Genomic DNA, 25,218 nt, shown 5'->3' on the forward strand with positions numbered 1-25,218 from the left:
ACTTCCAATGTGGAAAAACGGCAACCGGAATGATTCACCCACAGGGCTCGCAAAATATCTTTCAAACAAACATAATGATTTACATTTACATTCATCCATTTGGCAGACGCTTTTATCCAAAGCGACTTACATTGCATTCAAGGTACACATTTTTACATTTTTGTCAGTTCTTGCTTTCCCTGGGAATCAAACCCATGACCTTGGCGTTGCTAGCGCCATGCTCTACTGTTTGAGCTACAGGAAAGATTTATCTCTTATCCACCTGCATATAATTGTAATATTATTTTTAATACTTTTATATATCCAAAGCTCAAGGAAAAGACCCATCAACTCATGACCCCTTTAACATAAAACATGTTGATTTTGGCTTAGACTACCCTCTAGCTCTGTTTTTGTTTTGTTTATTTCATATGGGGGAGACTTGGACTACACTGAGAAATTGTCATAATTTTCTCCAAAACCAAATTCCAACAGAAAATATAACCCTAAAAAACAGTATCTTTCCCTTTACTTCCCTACACAAAATAAACCTAAATTGAGTTTATTTATTCATTGGATCAAAAAAAAATTGTCAATTAGCCAAGTCTCTCCTGTTGTGTTTGTGTGGTAAAAACTAGAATACATTTAACATATTTTATGGCCAAAAATTATTAAAATGAATTTTAAAAATGAATAGAAGAAACATGAGAATTCATGAGTACAAAAACAGATACTACTGACAAAGGCCACAATGTCTAAGTTGGGAACTTGTATTAATTACAGATCTGACAGCAAAAAGAAGAGTAAAAAGGAAAAGAAGAGTAAGAAGGAGAAAAAGAAGAAAAAAGAGAAGATGAAACACAGAAGCAGAAAGGATTCTTCAGATCCTTACTCTGAAATATACTGTAAAAGGTAAAGTGTGTATAGTTTTTCCATTGTGTCAATATACTCTTTAAATGCCATTATTGCTTTTTGTAATAGATGATTTTATCATTTGTAAACCTAGAGAATTTTTATTTCTCTGAGGTATAGCGCAGTTTGTTCACAAGAGGGCGTTGTAACACAATTGAATTGGTCTAGTTCATCACATCTTTTAGTTAGTGTCCTCTTATTCTTGTTATATGATACAGTCTTTTTGAAGACAGTGGTACATTCAATTCAATTCAAATTTATTTGTATAGCGCTTTTCACAATACACATCGTTTCAAAGCAGCTTTACAGAAAGTGCATTTCATAAATGTACATTGAAAAATGTTAGAAAGAGAATGTTAAAGAAAAATGTTAGAATAAGTTAATCAATCATGTATTGTTTTAGGCCATAACAACGCTGGCCTTGAGTCGTCTCTTCACAGGCGTCGAGTCGTCTCATCACAGGTGTCGGGGCATCTGAAGTCTCCATGAGAGGCTGGATACAAACTGGAGCTGACGAACTAGTTACCTAGTGTCCTACTAGTGTCCCGAGATAACAACAGAAAAGCAGATGGGAAATAATTAGCATAGCTGCTGTTCTGAATACTAATGCTTTTGATCCGATTTAACTGTAGTATAAAACGTATTTATAATGTGAATGCTTGGCTAAAGAGATGCGTCTTTAATCTAGTTTTAAACTGGGACAGCGAGTCTGACCCTCGAACAATATCAGGAAGACTATTCCAAAGTTTAGGAGCTAAATGTGAAAATGCCCTCCCTCCTTTAGTGGACTTAGATATCCTAGGAATGACCAGAAGCCTCGAGTTTAGTGATCTTAAAGAGCGCGATGGATTGTAGGGCGATAGAAGATCCGTTAAATACACTGGAGCTAAACCATTTAGGGCTTTATAGGTCAGTAGCAATAATTTGTAATTGATACGGAACTTAATAGGTAACCAGTGTAGAGATGATGGAATTGGTGTTATATGATCATATTTTCTTGACCTAGTAAGAACTCTAGCAGCTGCGTTTTGGACTAACTGTAGCTTGTTTATTGATGATGCAGGACAACCAGCTAATAAAGCATTACAGTAATCTAGTCTCGAGGTCATGAATGCATGAACTAACTTTTCTGCATCAGAAATAGATAGCATGTTACGTAGCTTAGCAATGTTTCTAAGGTGGAAAAATGCCGTTCTTGTAACATATGAAATATGATTTTCGAAAGCCAAGTTGCGGTCTAATATAACACCCAGGTCTTTTACTGTAGTGGATAAAGTGACAGGACATCCTTCCAAGTTAAAGTTGTATTGTGAGAGGTTTTGTGGGCAGTTTTTTGGACCAATAAGTAATACCTCCGTTTTATCTGAATTTAATAGCAGAAAATTACACGTCATCCAGTGTTTAATATCTTCAACACACGCTGTCAGTTTAGATAATTTAGCGTTTTCATCTGGTCGTGATGAAATATATAATTGAGTGTCATCAGCATAACAGTGGAAGTTAATTCCATGTTTTCTTATAATATTACCAAGTGGCAGCATATATATTGACAATAGCAGAGGGCCTAGCACGGATCCTTGCGGCACCCCATAGTCTACTGACGTTATCTTTGATTTTTCCCCATTTAGACAGACAAAATGGTAGCGGTCTGATAAATACAATCTAAACCAGTTTAATGCCTGTCCCTGAACACCAGTGTAATTTTGAAGTCGATCTAATAGTATTTTATGATCTATAGTATCGAACGCAGCACTAAGATTGAGTAGAACTAGTATTGAGATACAGCCTTGGTCAGAAGCTAGAAGTAAATCATTTGTGATTTTAACGAGCGCGGTTTCTGTGCTGTGATGCGGCCTGAATCCTGATTTGAAATTTTTCATAGATATCATTTTCTTGCAAGACAGAGCACAATTGAGCGGACACAACTTTTTCTAGTATTTTAGACATGAATGGAAGATTTGAAATTGGTCTGTAATTTGCTAGGTTATTATGATCTAATTGTGGCTTCTTAATGAGAGGTTTTATGACTGCCAACTTGAATATTCTTGGAACATGACCTAAAGATAAAGACGAGTTAATAATATTGAGAAAATGCCTTTCCACTACAGGTAACAACTCTTTCAGTAGTTTAGTGGGTATTGGATCTAATAAACATGTTGTTGGTTTAGATGCAATGATAAGTTTATTTAGCTCTTCCTGTCCTATAGTTGTAAAGCGGTGTAGTAGTTCTTGAGGGGCGATAATTGCGGTTGAATCATAAGACATCATTAAAGATTGTACATTTACAATTTTGTTTCTGATGCTTTCTATTTTCTCAGTGAAGAAATTCATAAAATCATTACTACTAAACTGTAACGGAATATTTTGTTCAGGCGATGCTTGTTTATTTGTTAGTCTAGCCACAGTGTTAAATAAAAACCTTGGATTATTTTGGTTATTTTCTATTAGTTTGCGGAGATGCTCAACCTTGGCTTCTTTTAGGGCCTTTTTATAACGTGACATACTATCTTTCCACGCGATTCTAAAGACCTCTAAATTAGTTTGTTTCCATTTACGCTCTAAGTTACGAGTTTCTCTCTTGATAACATGTGTAGCACTGTTGTACCATGGTGCTTTAGTTTTCTCTCTAACCTTTTTTAATCTAATTGGTACCACAATTTCTAATGTACTAGAGAAAATGGTGCTCATTCTGCTAGTCATTTCCTCTAATTCATCTGTTTGTTTGGGTTCACTTAGCAGCTGAGACAGATCAGGTAAGGTATTTGAGAATCTATCTATAGTGGTTGGAAGGATTGTTCTGCCTGGTCGATAACGTGGCGAAACATGACAGGTTTCAGCAGTACGCAGTATGCAAGTTACCATATAATGGTCAGTGACATCATCACTTTGCGGTACAATATCTATATCGGTTGGGTTGGTTCCATGTGATATAATTAAATCTAGTGTGTGATTAAGACGATGAGTGGGACCAGTGACGTTTTGCTTGACCCCAAAGGAATTTAATAGATCTGTAAACGCAGCCCCTAACGCATCATTTGTGTTATCTACGTGTATGTTAAAATCTCCAACAATTAATGCTTTATCGACGTTGACCAATAGATCTGAGAGAAAGTCTGCAAACTCTTTTAGGAAATCAGCATAGGGCCCTGGAGGTCTATATACAGTACCCAAGGCTAGAGATAATACGGATTTCTTTCTTACATCTAAGAGCGTAACATTTAGCACTAGTACTTCAAACGAATTAAACTGAGCGAAATTTGACGGAGCTCAAACACAAACAACGCGCTCACAACCTGCGCATGCGCTGTTCTGTGGTACATCTTTGTTTGAGTTGAAGAAAATGATTACACTATGGCTCTAATCAAAAACCTAGTGAGCTGCCTTGCTGTCTTCTAAGGTATTTTTTTATATTTACTTTCTGAGTACTTTTAGATTACTTTTGACCTTAACACCATTAGGTGTAGATTATTGTGTACCATATTGATATTAAATAGAGAGAGAGAATATATTCCATTCTTTGTTGTCAACATCATGAAGTGCTTTTAACTTTGTTACGCCATGGTTTCTAACTGGGGTTAGTAAAAAAAACTGCAGGGTGTTTGTGAGTTGATTAAAAAGCAAATAATGAATAAATCACAAACAAAAAATAATAATAATAATTTTAAAATAAAAACAATCAAAATAAAATACTTGAACTCTAAAAATATAAATATATTTTATTTATTTACCTGCATGTCACTGTGTCCATAAATAGGATTAATCAGAGAACCGTGAACATGCTAATTTGATTGAATTATTTAAATAATAACTTACAATTCAAAAGGATTCAATCAGTTTGGGAATCCCTGAATCCCTGCATCACATGAACAAACATTAATAAATATGAAAACGGCAATGACATTACATTGCCAGAGTCTTCGAGGTTCAAAATATGTTTGTCCAGACTTCCAGAATCGGTCGATGGATATGATGAATGATGAGTAGATGAAGACAACTATACATTTGCAGTTTTTAGTAACACGCATAATTGTTCATCTCATACAGTAGAGGCCAAAAGTGAATTCTGGAGGGGATATTTGTTTTTAATGACCCTAAAAGTTTGATTAAACCCTCAAAGTATGAGAAATATATTTTGAAAATTAGAGAAAAACAAAATGCTAAACTTTAAGGTATTTATCTTATAAAATTATTTGCCAAAAAAGACAAACTACAGCTACAGGATTTCTTTTACTATGCCAAAAAAGTGTTATTTTCTATTATAGCAGGTCTCAACTGCTTGATTGTTAGTGTTAAATTTTTAACTATAGTATCCCCCAGCAATATATTAAAAGTTGTGTATATATAACATCCTACTTTATATCCATGCATGAATTCACTATAGTCATGTAAAGCGATTTATACCATGGTCTGTCTAAATATCCTATTCTGATTGGCCGGAAGGAGTTATAAAAGAAGGAGGAATAAAAATGGAAGGAGGAATAAAATCATTTAATGCACAGGTAGTTCCAAGTCAGTTAGTTTTCATTGTAGCGTGCACACACACACATACAGGGGTGCCGCTAGCGATTTTGGGCCCTATGACAGAATATGAGGTTGGGCCCCCTAACACACCCATTCTGCACCAAACATACAGGCCAAGGTAGCTATCCAAAATCTAATACTGACCTCGAGCTTGCTCATTCCGCTCAGCGCTGCTCGCTCATCCCAGAATGCACATTGCGACATTAGTTCAAAAATATGTGAAATAAGTAGGGCTGTCCCCGACTAAAGTTTTTTTTATATAATAGTAGGCCTAGTTGTTCATTTAAGCCATTCGTTGACCAAGCACTTTTATTAATTTAATTACATAAATATGAGAATTCTAAACCCGAGCATTTACGTATGGCTAATATATTAATATATTACTGTAATGAGTACGCTACCGATGCTATTATCCACTCAAGCGCATGCATTAAGTTTGCCACAAAGTACCGGCAAAAGTATTGATTATGAATTTGTCAAAAAAAGCAAGGAGATATTTTAATTGTTTATTAATAAACTCTAGAGTTTTCTGTGTCATGTCGGCTGACGGTGCTGATCTCCGCAGCTAGTGGACGTGCCAAGAGAGAAATGCACATTTTATTACATAATCAGAAAGTAGCCTATTTATTTTCATTTTGAATTGTTTCTTTTAAAAGTAGACATTTCAAGCGACATATTTCTCATGTCTGTGAGACGCGCTCCACTTCACATGCAATGCTATTAATGTCGCTGATGCCTCCATGTCACGATTATATTGACTGCTATATTTCCTAATTGTTTATTAAATACAGCCAATTAGTTTATGAAACATTGATTAAAATTAAAATAAAATGTATACAAAACGAAATTAATTTTAAAGAAAGACTTTATAGGAAACAAAATTAAATGAAATACATGCTCAAAATCCATGTCCCCAGACATAGCCGCGCATCTGATTATGTAGCCTTACGCCCGTTTCACACATACTCCGTTTGCAGTGCGTATGCGGTGCGTATTTAAAGTGCGTATTTAAAAACGAAAGAAAAGACGAGAGTCGGCTGTTTTTGTATATAGCCTATTGTAAGTTTCTAATTTAAAATGTTTATAGGCTATAAGTTATATTTAAATGTTTTGCCACTTGTGTGAGCTAAATCTAAAATATAGGCTATATAAATATAAAGTAATGAATTGAATAAAACGTTGTTTAAATGTAGGCTACTACGTTAAAACGTGACATCTATGAAAGTGTAAACAAAGAGAATTGCAATTCTGACAAGCCATGTTCAGTAACAACTTTTGGATTTGAAATAAAAAAAAAAAAATGAATAAATGCTGTGTTTGTGGTATACAACCGCGGATCAGTTGCGCGCTGCAAACGCAGCATATATGAAAGCACAACAGCGCGTGCTGCTCCTGCACCGCATACGCACCGCAACACGCACCGCATACGCACTGCAGACGGAGTATGTGTGAAACGGGCGTTACGCCCGTTTCACACATACTCCGTATTTTTTTCCGTACCCATGTTAACGGATTACAGCTTTCACACTGCATGCGGATGCTGTCCGTCAGTCCGTTCCAGGTGCGGTGCGTCTGCAGCAGTCCGGCGATCGTTTCCGTACCGAGTCTATTTTTTGCTGTGCTGCACTGCGGAATTAAAGTGACAGCACATTGTTCGCTTTAAAATAAACATGTACTGACACGAAAATCTAGTAATTTTACCACAGATGTATGTAATTTAAAATATACTCTGTTTCAAAGTCAACACATGGCTTTTTTTTCTCGGGTAAAGCAAGGAAACGACACCTTACCTGGCATTTAGGTTTAAAAAATTGAAATAATGAAGAGCACGTACGTTCCTGGAGGTGGAAAAACAAAGGTCTTTATGACCTGCTTTTAAAAGGGTTTAAAAACGAAAGAGAAGACGAGAGCAGGGCCGGCCCTGACCAATTTGCTGCCCTAGGCAAGATTTTACTTGGTGCCCCTTGTAAGGTTTAGCACTACATGTTATCACTCTAAGGGCCCTATCTTGCACCCAGCGCAATTGACTTTGTACACCGACGCATGTGTCATTCCTATTTTGCACCCGCGTAAAGCGCGCTTTTCCCTCCACAGAAGCACGTCGCTAAACTAGTGAATGAACTTGCGCTACCTGGGCGGTTCAGCGCAAAAAAGGAGGCGTGTTCCGGCGCAAACAATCCCTGGTGCTATTTTGCTGTTCCATTAAACAATTGCGCCACTGACCAGAAAAAACCTAGTCTAAAGTCAGTGGCGCGCTGCGCGTTGTTCATTATGCTATTTTAAGGGCGCATGCTTGACCATAATGTATAGCGTGCACAACGCGCATACACTTTGCTCATGTAATCTACACAGATGCAACAGTTTTTGCAAATCATAAATTGTTACACTAAAAAATATTAACACATGAGATGACGGAAATCATTGTGGTGTGCCACGAAGATGTGAAAAAAATAGGCATAAAGCTAGCTTACAAATTATTCAGGCTAATTGTAGTCTAATAATTAAGGAGACCTGTTTGCCCAATAGTGGCAACTTCTGGCAAGACATATATGTATATAAGGACATCTAACAAATTGGTTTGTCCGTCAAGAACCAGGAAAAAAAATCGGTGCGGGTGGACGCAGCGATGTCCTCTGCTGGCGTCAGGTCCTGAGTAGAGGCAGATCCACCTCCCGTTACACGGCGTGCCCGATTGATGCTGGCAAGCTTGGACTTTCCCCGTCTTCTGATGTCATTGTAGCGCTTGCGGCACTGGTGCGACGTCCTGGGGATGCCAGCTGATGAAACAATTGTGGCTATTTCCTCCCACGCCTGTTTAACCGACGCTATTTTGGGTGGGTTTCTCCCATCCCCATACAACACAACTTCTCTGTCTTTCACTGCTCTTACAAGCACATCAGTCTCCTCGGCTGTGAACCGCTCCTGGCGTGCGCCTGGTAAATACGCCATAATAATAGCAATCCATAATGGAACTTGCGCACCTGCTTTTACAGGGAATGTTGGATGACGCTCTGATTGGTTTATTCACGTTACGCCCAAACCACTCCTATGAATAATGAAGCTACTTCAGACCAACCCATTTTAGATTTGCGCCGGGCGCAAGAGCCATTTATCCCGCCGGGAAAATAGCAACAGCGCCGAGACCCGCCCACAAAGTTACTTGCGCTTCGCGCTTTGACACTTGCGTTTCAGATCGTTAAAATAGGGCCCTAAGTTGTGGAATTACTACTGTTTTATTTTTGTAATGCATTGATGTTTTTATTTTTATTTTCATTGTTGTTTTATATGATGTCCAGTCCATTCTACCCCGTCATTATGTTCACGATATTATCATTATTTTATTTTTTAAAAGGCTGATGATAGTTAAACTATACAAAAATAGCACCTACGCCACATTACAGCTTAAACACAAAGAGCAAGAGTAATAGCATCCAGCATTCATGCACAAACTATTCATTGAGAACTAGCAAAAGTGTTTGTTTTCCAGTAGATGGCAGCAATCTTCCACTAAACTATGCACATTCATGTTTTCACCATGAATTAAACTGAGAAATTTTGATATTTAATGTGAATTTTAAATAAAATGTTGCTAGTTTAAATAAACCTGTATATGAATATCATTACTAATTTTGGCAAATACATTTTAAAATTGCCATATGTCCCCTTAAAACTGCACAACTGTAGAGTAAAAACATTAGGCTATTAAAAAAGTGATATTGCATGCGTTTTTATTTACAAAGTCACACTGGCTGTGGCCTCTCGAGAACCCAGAACAGCTGTTTGCATAAAGTTTAAGGTAAAACTGGAATAAATTAGCGAACATAGTATTTTACTACTATGCAATTAAATAAACTGTACATTCATTCATCAATAAGCCTACATCACGCTACCTCTGTCTTTACACTGCAAAAAATGCTCTTCTTAAATATTTTTTTCTTGTTTCCAGTCCAAATATCTAAAAAATCTTAAATCAAGATGTATTTACTAGTAAAATGACATTAGATATTTTTTCTTGTTTTCTGGGGGGAAAACACACTCAAATGAAGTGAGTTTTTGCTTAAAACAAGCAAAATTATCTGCCAAATGGGGTGAGAAAAATTATCTTATTTCTGTTTGGGGCGGAAACAAGAAACAAGATCAATCAGAAACTAGATTATTTTTCTCACCCCAGATAATTTAGCTTGTTTTAAGCATAAACTCACTTAATTTTGATTTTATTTTCAAGAAAACAAGAACATATATCTTATGTCATTTTACTTATCTAGTAGGCTAAATGCATCTTAATTTAAGAAGTTTTGGATATTTAGACTAGAAACAAGACAAAAATACGTAAGAAGAGCATTTTTGCAGTGTATCCCTTATCTTCCCTGCATCAGAGGGCTTCTGTCTTTTTTGACACTACAATTCGGCCATCCATCATATCAGGCAACTTTCACCGTGTCTACACTTGGCGCGAGCGGCCAAGCACCTTAAAAAATGAAAGCAATCCTGTCTACATTAGATGCGGCGAGAGGCGACGCGACACAACAAATTGCCTATTCCGCCTATGCCACGGGCCGGCCCTGGACGAGAGTCGACTGTTTCTATTGTAAGTTTCTAATTTAAAATGTTTATAGGCTATAAGTTATATTTCAATGTTTTGCCACTTGTGTGAGCTAAAGTATAGGCTATATAAAGTTATATAGGCTATATAAATATAAAGTAATGAATTGAATAAAACGTTGTTTAAATGTACTACGTTAAAACGTGACATCTATGAAAGTGTAAACAAAGAGAATTGCAATTCTGACAAGCCATGTTCAGTAACAACTTTTGGATTTGAAATGAAAATAATAATGAATAAATGCTGTGTTTGTGGTATACAACCGCGGATCAGTTGCGCGCTGCAAACGCAGCATATATGAAAGCACAACAGCACGTGCTGCTCCTGCACCGCATACGCACCGCAACACGCACCGCAACACGCACCGCATACGCACTGGCACTGCAGACGGAGTATGTGTGAAACGGCTGCTCAGTTTTCATAATCAACATATGAAATTAAAATAATAATACTATTTAAACATAGCCTAACTATGAAACTAAATAGGCTGCGTTTTCTTTAACTCTGTCTGACGAAGTGGTCGGCGCCTTAATGGATTTTTTCCTTTATGACAGTAGAAAAAACTCACAATATTCCGTCATTTTTAGCCATACAGAAAAGTGCAAGATATAATTATAAACTATAAACTGTCTACTTTTATTTGTGTACACTTACAATAACAGCAAAGGCCGTGGACTCGGAACGGATTATTTTGCACGCCTCCAAATGCTGTCTTCATTTCAAAAATTTATTTTGTTTATTAAACGCAAAGTTTTTCATTTCAAAAGCATTTCTAAATTCAGTTTATATTTCCAACAAACAGAATTCCGAGCCAAAATAAAGTGGTAAAAAAAAAAAACTTTGAATTACCACCATCAAAATCAAACATTAATCCATCAATGCTTGGATAACACACGTTTCCTTCCATTAATAATAATGGCGTGCGGTGGCTGATATAAACCTAACAACATGGCATAATTTTTGGAATGACTGATCACGAGAGGAAAAAAATAGTTTCAGTCATATAACATCAGTTAATGGAAACGCCGTCATTTCGTAATATTTTTGATCGACTTTTAGAAAATATCGCAAAAGTGTTGTGCAAATCTGTAATGGAAACGCAGCTACTGATGAGTGCGCTAGGGCAGGACCAAACCATTTCATGCCGATACAGGGGGGTGGTCGGTCAATATGGATGTTTACTTTTTGGTCAATGGGGATATTTAACTTTTATTGCCAAAATAAGATCAATCAAAGACATCATTCATTTTATTATTATTTGAAATATACTCAATGATGATGGTTTATATGTATAATATAATCAAATAATTGAATTCGTTTTTACCTATTTGTTGACAGGGGCCCTTGGAATTGTCCTATCTTTTCCCCCCATACAGCGCCCCTGCACACACACACAAACACACACACACACACACACACACACACACACACACACACACACACACACACACACACACACACACACACACACATACATCACTCGCACAGAGTGGAAATTTCACTGTGCACACAGAAACATTCAGGAGCACAGAAACCTATCAATGTTGCCCCATGGATTGTATTAATAAAATATCTTTGCTACTGAATCACTACAGTATATTTCTCAGCAACGAGAGGATAACATCGCTGGTTTTGAATTAATTAAACTCACAGCTTCAATGTTAGTAGAGAGAGATGCTGCACAGACACAAGTAATTCACACATGCACAACCAATATCCTTCAAAAAAGTCTTCAATATAATGGATCAATAATATATATGTTAAGTGAAATGAAATAGTCAAAACCTGCTTGCACTGGACGGGCTGGTTTCAGCCAGTTGCAGTCATGTCCTCATCTTATATGAAACTTTTCAGTTTCTGCCTTGTTGACAGGTTTTGGGGAGTAAAGGCAAAACGCCCAAGATATAGTACCTTCAATGCTCTGTAGGTGCCCGTATCGCTGCTTTTTTTTGTGGTGAAAATAAACTGCTGCAAAAAGAGTTAGGTGCCATTTAAAATGTAATACTTATTACAAATCTATTGGAGTAAAATGTAGTCCTGTAGAGAGTAAAAGTTGCTAATATCTTTGATACTAAGTTAAAATACATAGTAGCCAAAAGTACAGTAACTAATTACATTTACTCAAATACTTTAAAGGCCCCAATATACTCAAGGCAAAGTTCTTTTTTTGCTCTTCGCTTTGGGGTAAAAAGAAGTTTGAAATGTGTGACCAGCAGAATATTGTTAGCAAACATCACCACCCATACTGCTGAGAGTGAAGTTTAGATGAATATGAAAATACACTATATTGCCAAACGTTTTGGGACGTCTGCCTTTACATGCACATGAACTTTAATGACATCCCATTCTTAATCCGTAGGGTTTAATATCGAGTTGGCCCACTCTTTTGCAGCTATAACAGCTTTAACTCTTCTGGGAAGGCTTTCCACAAGGAAAGGAGTGTGTTTATGGGAATGTTTGACCATTCTTCTAGAAGCGCATTTGTGAGGTCAAGCGTTGGAAGAGAAGGCCTGGTTCACAGTCTCCGCTCTAATTCATCCCAAAGGTGTTCTATTGGGTTTAGGTCAGGACTCTGTGCAGGCCAGTCAAGTTCCTCCTCACCAAACTCACTCATCCATGTCTTTATTGACCTTGCTTTGTGCAATTGTGCACAGTCATGTTGGAACAGGAAGGGGCCATCCCTAAACTGTTACCACAAATTTGGAAACATGAAATTGTCCAAAATGTCTTATGCTGAAGCATTAAGAGTTCCTTTCACTGGAACTAAGGGGCCATGCCCAACCCCTGAAAAACAATCCCACACCATAATCCCCCTCCACCAAACTTTACACTTTGCACAATTCAGTCCTGCAGATATCGTTCTCCTGGCAATCGGCAAACCCAGACTCGTCCATCGGATTGCTAGACAGAGAAGAGTGATTTGTCACTCCAGAGAACACGTCTCCACTGCTCTAGAGTCCAGTGGCGGTGTGCTTTACACCACTGCATCCGACGCTTTGCATTGCACTTGGTGATGTAAGGCTTGGATACAAGGTTATAATCATTAATGAAAACGAACGAAAAAATGAAAACTAGGCGGGAAAAAACATTGTTGTTAACTGACATAAAAATCAAAACGAGGCATTACAAAAAAACGATAACTAACCAAAACTGTAATGTGTGTTTGGCAAAACTAACTAAAATAAAATTATAGATTAAATGTCCTTAGTTTTCATCTTTGTCAATGTCTTTCATAGAGCAAATAACGTTGAGCTGCATTTCCTTTCCCTGCGTCTCTCACTCACGCGTCTCTTTCCCATACGCGCGCACACACACACACACACACACAGCCCCTCCACTCCGTGCACACCGCGTCTCCATTAAAACGAGTGTTCGATGTTGAAAGCAAGTTCGCGAAAGGTTGGTATCTTGTGAACACCTTTACACAATCACACATTAAAAAGTGGTATAAAAATATTTTAATTCTGAATATAATTTTGTCTGTGTGTTAATGTCGACCCTTGCTACTTTAGAAAGTTAACTAGTCGCAAGTTTGAGTTAAAATGCACTTGGGTTGTCAATGTCAAAACACTATATAAGCTGTGATTCAAATATTAAATAATGTTATGTCATTTGTTTACTCTTACACTGAATTTTTGCTGCTTCAATCCAGATGAGTAGGCTATTGTATAGGGTGTGAAAATTGTACAGCAGTGGTATTTGTATAGGTTTAGCTCAATTTAGGTTTAGGTTTAGCTATATATTTGTATTTTAGCTCAAAAATGGGTTGAATACATGTGGTTCATGTATGTCTTCTTTAGTCTGTTGGCTCTTTAGGTTTTTTACTGGCACACGTCACTTACACATTTTGCACTTACTGCGGAGTGTTGAGACTGTTTACATATTTGTGCCCATATGTACATTTTATGTACTGGTTTTATTTTTGAATTAACATTTTCTAAAATTGTATGATGTTTTTGTTGAGTTATTATTACACAATACTTTTTCTGACCTTTTTGAATCTTGCTCCTGACAAATAGCCCAAATTACAAAAAAAGACTAAAACTAACACTAAAACTAATAAAAACTAAACTAAAACTAAGAATTTTTCAAAAAATAAAAACTAAACTAAACTAGCAAACCCACTTTAAAAACGAATTAAAACTAAACTGAACTTGAAAACAAAAAGTCAAAACGAAATAAAAATAAAAACTAATGAAAAATGCGAAACTATAATATCCTTGCTTAGATGCAGCTGCTCGGCCATGGAAACCCATTCCATGAAGCTCTCTACACACTGTTGTTGAGGTAATCTGAAGGCCACATGAAGTTTGGAGGTCTGTAGCTATTAACGCTGCAGAAGGTTAACGACTTCTGCGCACTGCACAGTGTTGTGAACTTCTTTTGTTTCTTGAAGTAGAGACCAGGAGAACTTGGATAGGTTTTTCAGCAGGATTCTTTATTGAGAAAAACGTGCTGTCTTTCCGCTGAGGTCATCAAGTCTCACTAAAGGAGTTGTACATTGTAATTTATCTACATTTCAGGGGGAGGGATTATACAGCAGGGGAGGAGACACTCTGAACAATACAATGCAAATGTTGTATAGGTAAAAGGACACACCCTACTATGAGAGCCCTACCAGTCCCATTGAATCAGCATAACTATTCGCATGCTGATACTGGCCAGGAAGAGCCATCCCAGAGCCATTAAAGACAAAAGGTGAAAGTCAATTGACCTAACAATTCAACGTCTGGGCTCCGAAAGGTGGAATCTCAGTGATCTGACTCATTTAAAAACACAATAGAGAAAACAGGTCTGGCAGGAAAGGAGACTCTTGCTAGAGACTCAAATAATCATCTGACTATTGCCGTGGAAAAACTAAATTAAACATTTAATAAATATGTAATACAACAACAGCATGCGCTGATCCCGCTTTGTGATTTTATGTGGCCTACCACGGTACCATGCTTGAATTCACTGAGCTCCTGAGAGCGACCCATTCTTTTACAAATGTTTGTAGAAGCAGTCTACATGCCTAGGTGCTTGGTTTTATACTTCTGTGGCCATGGAAGTGATTGGAACACCTGAATTAAATGATTTGGAGGGGTGTCCCAATACTTTTGGCAATATAGTGAAAAAAGTGTCAGTGTCTCTTTCAATTAGAATTACAACTTAATTTTCAGTCTCTCGGCTCTCAGTCTCCACTGTGTTCATGTTTTTACTTGCGGACGTCTGACCTCAAGGGACTAAACAGAAGAAATATTTCCACATGAAAGAGGGCCAAGCCTCACTCAGAGCCTCACCTATTTACACTGAACAAAATTATAAACGGCAAACTTTTGTTTTTTCCCCAATTTTTCATTAGCACAGTCCTTCCAGACTCTCTGACATTTCATTTGTACAGAGAGTCTGGCCATTGACAAGCGTTTACTTCCTTGAAGGCAGGTACTCTGTTGTAGTTTAAAACTATTGGATCTGCCCAGATCCAAACTGGATCTGCCATAACCAATCGCTAACGTTTGGTCGGGACGTATGTCATCTCAAACGAATGAATGACACCAACGTCATTGTTCTCAGCCACTCCCTCTGTTCGCTGATTGGACCGGTTAAAATTTGATCGGAGAAAACCAGAGAATATACCACAATCCCAGACGGAGTACTGAAGGAAAATGAAAATTGAGCGGAAGTACGTAGGAGGGCGGAGCCAGGCTAATTTTTCATGAGCTGAACTCAAAGATCTAAGACTTTTTCTATGTACACAAAAGGCCTATTTCACTTAAATATTGTTCACAAGTCTAAATCTGTGTTAGTGAGCACTTCTCCTTTGACGAGATAATCCATCCACCTCACAGGTGAGGAATATCAAGATGCTGATTAGACAACATGATTATTGCACAGGTGTGCCTTTGGCTGGCCACAATAAAAGGCCACTCTAAAATGTGCAGTTTTACTGTATTGTATTACTGTACATCAATAAAATCCACATGTTCATTGTGCATAACATACGCCTGCCCATACCATAACCCCACCACCACCATGGGCCACTCGATCCTCAACGTTGACATCAGCAAACCGTTCACCCACACAACACCATACACGCTGTCTGCCATCTGCAGTGTACAGTAAAAACCGGGATTAATTCGTGAAGAGAACACCTCTCCAAAGTGCCAGATGCCATCGAATGTGAGCATTTGCCCACTCAAGTCGGTTACGACGACAAACTGCAGTCAGGTTGAGATGGTTTCTGACAGTTTCTGCAGAAATTCTTTGGTTATGCAAACCGATTGTTGCAGCAACTCTCCGGATGGCTGGTCTCAGACGATCTTGGAGGTGAAGATACTGGATGTGGAGGTCCTGCGCTGGTGTGGTTACACGTGGTCTGCAGTTGTGAGACCGGTTGGATGTACTGCCAAATTCTCTGAAATGCCTTTCGGCTTATGGTAGAGAAATTAACATTCAATTCACGGGCAACAGCTCTGGTGGACATTCCTGCAGTCAACATGCCAACTGCACACTCCCTCAAAACTTGTGACATCTGTGGCATTGTGTTGTGTGATAAAACATTTTTATTTGTCAAAGTTATCTCGAGAAAGGAGAGGTGCTCACTTACACATACTTAGACAGATTTGTGAACAATACTGTATTTGAGATGAATAGGCCTTTTGTGTACATAGAAAAAGTCTTAGATCTTTGAGTTCAGCTCATGAAAAATTGGCAGTTTTTAACAATGCTGCTCTAGAGCAGAATATTGTTAATGTTGATAAGGATACGGTTTTAAAACTTTTTGGGGGTGTAAGAGAGAGGAAAAGCCCTGGCCCGGATGGTATTGGAGGTCGTATTCTTTAAAATTGTGCGGAACAACTGGCGGATATTTTTTGTTTCATTTTTAGAATGTCATTGAGCCTTCATAAGGTTCCTCGTCTTTGGAAGGAGTCTATTATTCTACCTGAGGCTAAGAATAATGTACCAAAATCTTTAAATGAGTACAGGCCAGTAGCACTTACTTTTCTGATAATGAAAACCTTTGAGAGGATTGTGAAGGATGCGCTTTTGACCATGGTACAGGCATATCTAGACCCGCTTCAGTTTGCCTACAGGTCAGGCAGGGGTGTTGATGATGCAATATGTATTAACCCTATTAAACACCTTGAGGGCGCACAAACTTTTGTACTTTCAATTTTTATAGATTTTTCATCAGCCTTTAATTGTATCCAACCTCATATCCTAGCAGAAAGGTTAAAGAGTGTTCATAATATTGATTTTGGATTGATATGTTGGTTGATGGATTTTTTAACCAATAGGTCTCAACGCGTGAAGGTAAATGGTGTTTTATCTGATGTACTTTTTTCTTCTACTGGGTCACCGCAGGGATGTGTTCTTTCACCTCTTTTATTTGTGCTTTATACCAATGAGTGTCAGACGCAACTAGAGAGGCGTCATATCATTAAGTTTGCGGATGATTCAGTGATTGTTTCCCTGCTTAATAATCAGGATACTGATTATGGTTCTGTATTGGCAGATTTTATTGATTGGTGTAAATTGTCCTTTTTGGATATTAATGTATTTAAAACTAAAGAGATGATTGTAGATTTTCGGAAGAATCGTACAGCCGATCATGATGTTGAGATTGTACATCAATTTAAATACCTTGGTACTGTAATAGATGAAAAGTTGACTTTTGAGGCTCATGTGGATGCTGTGTGCAAGAAAGCCCAGCGTATGTATTTTTTTATGGAAGCTTTGTGGTTTTACTGTGGACAGTACTTTTATGAAAATGTTTTATTCTTATTTCATTGAGTCTATTATTACTTTTTAATTTGTGTGTTGGTATGGGTCACTTAATCTCAAAACAGAAATAGATTACAGGGCATTGTTAAAGTGTGTGGTAAGATTGTTGGCACCAGTCTGAATGATTTGAATAGTTTGTATAAAGCCAGGACTCTGTGGAAGGCAGAGTAAATGATGAGAGATACCCGCCATCCCTTGCAGAATTTTTTTAAGTTGTTACCTTGTACTCACAGATGTTATTTACCACTTTGTAGGACTAATAGATTTAAAAATTCCTTTGTACCAGCTGCCATTAGTTTTTTTAATTATTCTAGATAAATTAATTATTTTAATTTTTTATGTTGATGTTTTTTGCTCGTGTGTCGTGTTGTTTTGTGTTGTTTTTGTTGATTGTATTACTGCTGGCTGTGAAACAAATTGCCCCTTGGTGGATAATATAGTTGACCTAACCTAACCTACAATTTTGGCCTAAAAAGTTAAATCATGGTCTCATTAGATCATAATACATTATCCAAATGGTTTTGAGAGACAGTGTTCCATGGTATATGCCTAATATGTCTTTTTTTTTGTAGCTCTCGAGACACTTTTTAACATTGATGCTTCGTAATGTCTTGTAGCAGCATGCAACCAAGATGTCAGAAAATCTTAAAAGAACAGCTAAGATTTATTTGGAGTTAATCAGAGAAATTTCAGGTCAAGACAGGCGTGAACTATTTCACATGAGCTTGATGATTAGTTAATTTTGAATACATCCACATACCCAATTATAAAAGGGTGTGCACACATTTTTATATTTTTCCTGTGAAATGTCACTTTGGTAGTAGCATTGCATAGGTTGTAATTTTTACATTAAAAGGTAAAAAAAAGTTCTGATATGATTTATCTTCTAATTTTTTACATCACAAAAAAACAGCTGTTTAAACAGGTGTGTAAACTGTATATCCACTGTTTATATACAGTACACTCATGTAAAGCAATTTTTGAATTGTGAAAAGTGCTACATAAATAAATATAATTAAAAAAAGTGTAAATAAATAAATACATTTGACATATTTGATTTACATTTTGACATTAGACAAGGATAGTGTATTCCTCATAGTCCATGTCTGAATTCTGGTTCTCCCCTCAAACAGAACCAAACTTCCCATGCTCGCCAGGAATAAATGATTGTCTAGGTGTGTTTTGTGCTCCCCAGGCCGAGAAAAGATTCCCGGGACCACCATGGTCCTAATCCATCATGGAGCAGTCAGAGTGGAGCCGGAGCCCGTGACAGCCATTCAGGAGGGGGGCCAAAGGCTGAGCGCAGGACACTGACCCCCCCTTGGAAGCACCGCCGCCAGCGGCACGACACAGACTCGTCTTCTGATGGCCACCGTGCTGGTCGAGGGTCCCCATCACAAAGCCACCGGCGGCGCCACGATAGCAGCTCAGACGACTGATGCCCCTGAGTCCCACTATTGCCCCTTTATCCACACCTCCTTACCCTGAGAATGGATCCGATTGGCCCCTTTGTCAAACTCGGGACAACTTAGGCCACAAGACATGGCAGCTCAGGGAGCGCAGATTTATATGCAGCACACTAATACGGATTTCTGGGTACATTCCACCTGAATATTATGTAAATGTAAAGTAAAACTGTACCTTCAGACTAATTAGCTTGAGGTGAGACTTGAGCAAAGTGAGACTGCATTTCCTTTAGTTACTGGACTGTGCAGCATATTCTTTTTAAAGGCATAGTTCACCCAAAAGGAATATTCTCTATAATTTACTCACCCTCATGCCATCTGTGATGTATATGACTTACTTTCTTCTGATAAACACAAATTTTGTTGGTTATTTTCTTAAAACTCTTTGTGTTTATCTGAAGAAAGAAGGGTGAGCAAATGATGAGAGAATTTTCATTTTTAGGTGAATTATACCGTTAAGGGTGAGTCTCAGGAAACCTGTCCAAAATATAAAAAAGAAAGAAAATAAAGCTTGTCTATTGTCTATCAAATTTTTCTAAATAATTTCCCCCCAAAATACTCGTATGCCATTTGTTGTCTTGCTGTATTTGAAATCGTGCTAATTCTTTTTTTTTAAATCACTTAAAAAACATTACAGCAATCAGAATCAGTTATGTATTACATTTAGAATTTTGGAGTAAAATTCACTTTTGTCATGAAAATAATATCACACAATGCAAAAAAGGTTTCATTTTCTTTATGCATAGTATAATTTCTTTTTTTCCTTTTAATTTTGAACTGAAATGTTATTGGGACACGTTTTGGTCTTTGTTGCATAAAGAGAAAATTGTCGCGTAATATGACATGATCACCAGTGATTATAGCACACACAAAGACTTTTTATTATTGTATATGTATGGTGAAATAAACTTTTTCCAACACATTATGTACTTGGCATGGTCGAATCGTCAATGCACCTGCCCTCAACACCTCTATCCTCCAGATATTGTTTTCTCAATTTATTTTGTTCTTATTTTGAGTGCTGCTTCCTGGCTGTTGGAATGTACTCCTGTAGCTATAATAGAGCGGAGTGTTTGCATTTGCATTGAGTAGTTGTGAAAGGCGGCCATTTGCTGGCTGGCACCTGGGGCCATGCGAGAAAAGAGCAAAGCGCAGACAAAAGATAAGTGCAAAAATCCAGGCCCAGGGATGGCCCGAGCGCCACACACAAACCCCAAGCGGCTGGAGCAGCAGGAGTGGGCTGAACAAAAGCAGCACCCCTCCTTTTCCCACCACCATGCGTTCCCTGCCATGCATTACTGGCTTGGCTGCATTATCCATGGCAGCCTAATCGGGCCAAAGGAACGTTGTTCTAGATTGCTTTCCCTCCCCCGCATTGGGCTGAGTGCCCTGGGGCCTGATTCCAGGCTGCTGACCTCGTAGGCCTGGCCGATCCTATTTGTCACGTATTAAAGTGCTTCGCTGAGAAGGCGAGGGAGGTGTTTGAAGAACTGGAGGGCGTTTCAGTGGAGAATCGATGACAGCGACACACCACAAGAGAACACCCTCACACCAGACACACTTACTGCAGATCTCTACCCACCCATCCACTAAGTCGCTCACTAGAGATGTTTCATGCTGAAATAACTGCTCATTTCTCTATAAAGGTTTGATGTTAAAGTCCCAGTGAACCGGAAGTTGCAACTGATTTTATTTCAGGGCTGAGACGTATTGCCAAGCTAAACGGAATATTGAATAGAGGGCAGGGTTTCCCTTCAGCGCTCCTCCTCTCCATCTCACGCTCATAGCAGACTAACGGTTGGAGGGGAGTGGTTAAGGATATTCAAACCCAAGCCGTCGCATAGTCGTCATCGGAAAGGGAACGCCATTCAAGACCGGAAGTTACTTTTCAGATTTTGATTAAAGATTACCACAGCAAACAATTTTTTTATGTGTATTAACTTGCACGGATTAATTGTTCGCCCTAAGACCTGTAATGTGGGCTAACAAAGTAAATAAGATCGATTTTGATTTCATTAGGACTTTAAGTTAACCCTCTGTAGTATATAATTTAGGAATTTATAGGCTAAGATGACTCCCCTCCACCTTTATTTCTTCTCATGTTCATGGATGGTTTCAACACATTTGATAAATGACTTTGCTCTTTTTAATTGTCATTCCATCTGAACATAAATATTTGTGAGATTTAGTCAGTTCGAAACAGGTTTTGAGGTCCACTAGCTTTTAGTTGTCAGTTTCACAAAACTTTCATGGGCCCCAGAATATTTTGTTGTATGAATATGTGCATGAGCATTATCCCGCCATGGTCATTTTCCAGAACTGACAAATTAAAGATGTTATTGATAGCCTGGATGCCAGCCGAACTTAGCCCCGCCCACAACAGTTTTACTCGGGCAGTTCGGTCTGGAATTGATCGGTAGAGGAGTAATTATGCCCGAACAGAAACCGTTCGGACCAATGAAATTGTCAGGGCGGGCTTTAGACGATGATGGACAGATGATAAACAGTAACGTAATCATCCACGTCATCAAAAGCCGCTTGGGTTGAGTTTGTTCTAATCCTAAACTGAGAACTTGTTCGTATATGCATTCACCTTTACTATTTCTCTCAGAAATGATGATCGTGTTGGTAAGTACTCTGTGTATCCTTAAATTCTTTTTTTTACAACACCGGCAAAGATCGTTTACACCAGGGGTCTCCACACTCGGTCCTGGAGGGCCGCTGTCCTGCAGAGTTTAGCTCCAACCCCAATTAAAGCTACACTATGTAACTTTTCCGTCCACTAGAGGTCGCCTGTTCAAAACAAAGGCGTAGTTTGATGACGCCACGTTTGAGCGCAGAATCTCGGGACATGTGGTCTTCACCTCACAGCCGGTGGAAAACAGTCAGGAAAGGACTCGGGCAGAAATCATGTTTTTGGATGCGATTATTAACATTACTGTAGTGAAGCAGAGCAGGAGCGAGTGTTGTGGAGCTGAGCAAGGCCGCAGGAGCGATTGAAGAGCGGGACTGTTATTATGGCATAGTCGCTGGCGGGACTTTTATTATGACACGGTTGCCAGCGGCACTTCCTCTTCTCCAGTGCTGAGTGTGAGGTAACGCAACTCTGTTTATCGTATTAGATATATCTGAGTGTGTTGAAAAGGAAGTTATGACGTTCACTCGGCGGCTGCTATGACACTTGTTCACAATGCAGTGAGAGTAAAGTGTTTCACTGAATAAAACCGGAGACCGAGGGTGACGCAGATATGACGCAATCGACAGGCGACTCCCTCACACGCATAGCTCACACGTCCCGGCTCCTTGGTTAAAATAGCAATTTTCTCACGATTTACAAATAGTTGAAAACATTTGGGATATTCTAAGTACTCAACTGAACAAAATATATAACACTGGCCTAGTGGTTTCTGGATGTTTTACTGCAAAAATCCTACATAGTTCACCTTTAAACACACCTGAACCAGCTAATCAATGTATAACTAGGGCCTTGTAAGACACTGATTAGCTGGTTCAGGTGTGTTTATTTGAGGTTGGAGCTAAACTCTGCAGGACAGCGGCCCTCCAGGACCGAGTGTGGAGACCCCTGGTTTACACTAATCTTGTTCTTCTAACATAAGGCTACTTATTCCAGCGTGCGTGCAGACAGGGTTGCCAAGTTTTTACAACAAAACCCGCCCAATTGCTAACGTTCCTCAAAACTAGCCAAAAACAAACCCAATAGCTTTCCAGGGGGGGTTCTCCGGGAAAAAAGGCATTTGGGGGGTAAAATATGTGTAATTTTGGCAGGGCTGGCAGCTAAAAATCGCATTCCTGGGTTTGTATATCACATAATTTGGGTCGCTTCAACCCGCGGACATGGCAACACAGTGCAGTTGAGTTCTGTTGACATTTGACAACTAACGTTATGCGTCGCTCCGTTGCTCTGATTGGTTGTAGGTCTATCCAATTGAGGTCTTTCCTGGTGCGGTTGAAACACGCCCCATAATCACAGCCCAACGGAGCAGTATCAGACTCATATTCTGACTAGAATTGAGTATGATGACGTCAGGCTATGTTATTGATGTTTGCTGCGCAATATTTGACCAGAAGGGTAAAAATTATGGTTATTTTTGTCAGTTACGACTCGTTAGATCTAGATCATTTATATAATTCTGCTCGCATTGAATAAGACAGATATAGTAGTGCGTAAGATTACATTTATTTGTTATAGCATTTATTTGAATTAATTATTGAGAGAGAGATGAGATGCGTGTGTGATTTACCTGCATCTGTTCAGCATCTCACTCTCTCTAAGGGGCCATCCCCAAATTGTTCCCACAAGTTGGGAGCATGAAATTGTCCAAAATGTCTTGATATGCTAAAGCATTAAGAGTTTCTTTCACTGGAACTATGGGGTTATAACTATAGGGTCCAACCCCTGACAAACAACCCCACACCATAATCCCCCTTACACCAAACTTTACACTTTACACAATGCGTAGAGAGCTTCATGGAATGGGTTTCCCTGGCCGAGCAGCTGCATCCACACTGCATTGTGTAAAGTGCATTAAGTGCATTACACTGCATTGTGAAAAGTAACACAACTTTACACAATGCAGTCAGGCAAGTGCAGTCTGCTGGGGCCGGTTGCACCAGTTGTGTGTAAGTTACAAATTAGCCTAGTTTTGACGTAAATGGGCACTAAGTTACAACTTACGCACTACTAAATATTTTTGCGTTGCACCATTAAACTTAGTTGAAGCGTAACTCTACATATAAACTAAATATTTACGTAAGCCTCCAATCAGGAGTAATGGTTGGAATAATAAAGCAGACTGACCGAACTGCACAATAAGCTCTTGTTTTACATGACAGACTTCAATTATTTACACATATATGATAATGCTGACATTTACACTCGCTTACATTTTAAGAGAGAAAACATTATGTGAATAGATTACTTTATTTGCAGCTCTTCAACACGAAACCATCCAAAACTGTGCACCGATGCGTGCATCTGTCCCATCGGTCCGTGTTGCGCATGTCATGATGTAAAATAAAATCAGTCATAATCAATAAATGTAATTTCTTATGTTTTTTTTTTGTTTCAGTATTTATTTATTGATCCTTATTAATGTCATTTCATAAAATGAATGCTTCTGAATGTTTTTTTATATATAAAAGCACTTATGTTATTCATGATGAAGTATATTTAATGGAAACTTATTTTTACCGTTGGTTACGTGAGGCAAAAGAAGTTATAATTAAAGCTGCGAGCAGCGATTAAGGGCCAAGCCGGTGGCACCGCCACGCCGGTGGCATCAGCTTAACTGTGCACGGCAGGCAATAGGCATTTAAAATGGGAAAACATAAAAGGACTATGTCAAAGTCATATGAATTCACCACATTAACTGCACCAGTTGGTGCTGCTATGACCACAAACCACAACAGCCACATCTATGAGATCAATTACATTTAAATTAATTTAATGTCAGATGATGTCAAAGGTCAAATCGTAATGAGTTCAGAAAACCATTCGAATGCTGATGTTGTTTTATTCTAACACTTCTCTTCATGTGTTTTTTGAGCTACCTTAGCTACCGTTTGTGCACCAATCTTATGCACCATAAAGCATGCTTTCATTTTAATATGGGTGGGGCAATAAAAAAATGTTAATAAAATTTTTTATAAATGGAGCCAAATCACAGAAAATGCAAAGATGATTTTAATATCAGTGTCAGGTAAGAGTAAGATGCGTGTCTACATTTTATGGAAGTTTATTATAAATAGCCACTTTTAGAAAACCATGTGAAATTTTAGTTTAATAAATGTATATTATATCAGTAAATAATTAATTTAAAGACATATGCATCATACGTGATCTTGGCAAACACATCACATGACCGTTTATTATAAGTGATAGTGATATTTGTGATAGCTTAAATTATAATCATGAAGAGAGAAAGTCTCACACACACACACACAGAGAGA

At 38.3% G+C, this 25,218-nt stretch overlaps 1 protein-coding gene across 1 annotated transcript in view; it reads left to right on the top strand.

Moving 5' to 3' along the window:
- cUnh1orf35 (chromosome Un C1orf35 homolog) overlaps nucleotides 1–20,172 on the top strand; it is a 41,074-nt gene extending 20,902 nt beyond the window's left edge. The window contains exons 7-8 of the mRNA XM_079819491.1: nucleotides 763–891; nucleotides 18,978–20,172. Coding sequence (XP_079675617.1) covers nucleotides 763–891; nucleotides 18,978–19,221 — 373 coding nt within the window. The 3' untranslated portion in view covers nucleotides 19,222–20,172. The remainder of the gene's footprint in view (nucleotides 1–762; nucleotides 892–18,977) is intronic.
- The last annotated feature ends 5,046 nt before the right edge of the window (nucleotides 20,173–25,218 follow it).

This window comes from Gobio gobio (assembly GCF_949357685.1).
Source record: "Gobio gobio genome assembly, chromosome: 6".
Lineage (NCBI taxonomy): Eukaryota > Metazoa > Chordata > Actinopteri > Cypriniformes > Gobionidae > Gobio > Gobio gobio.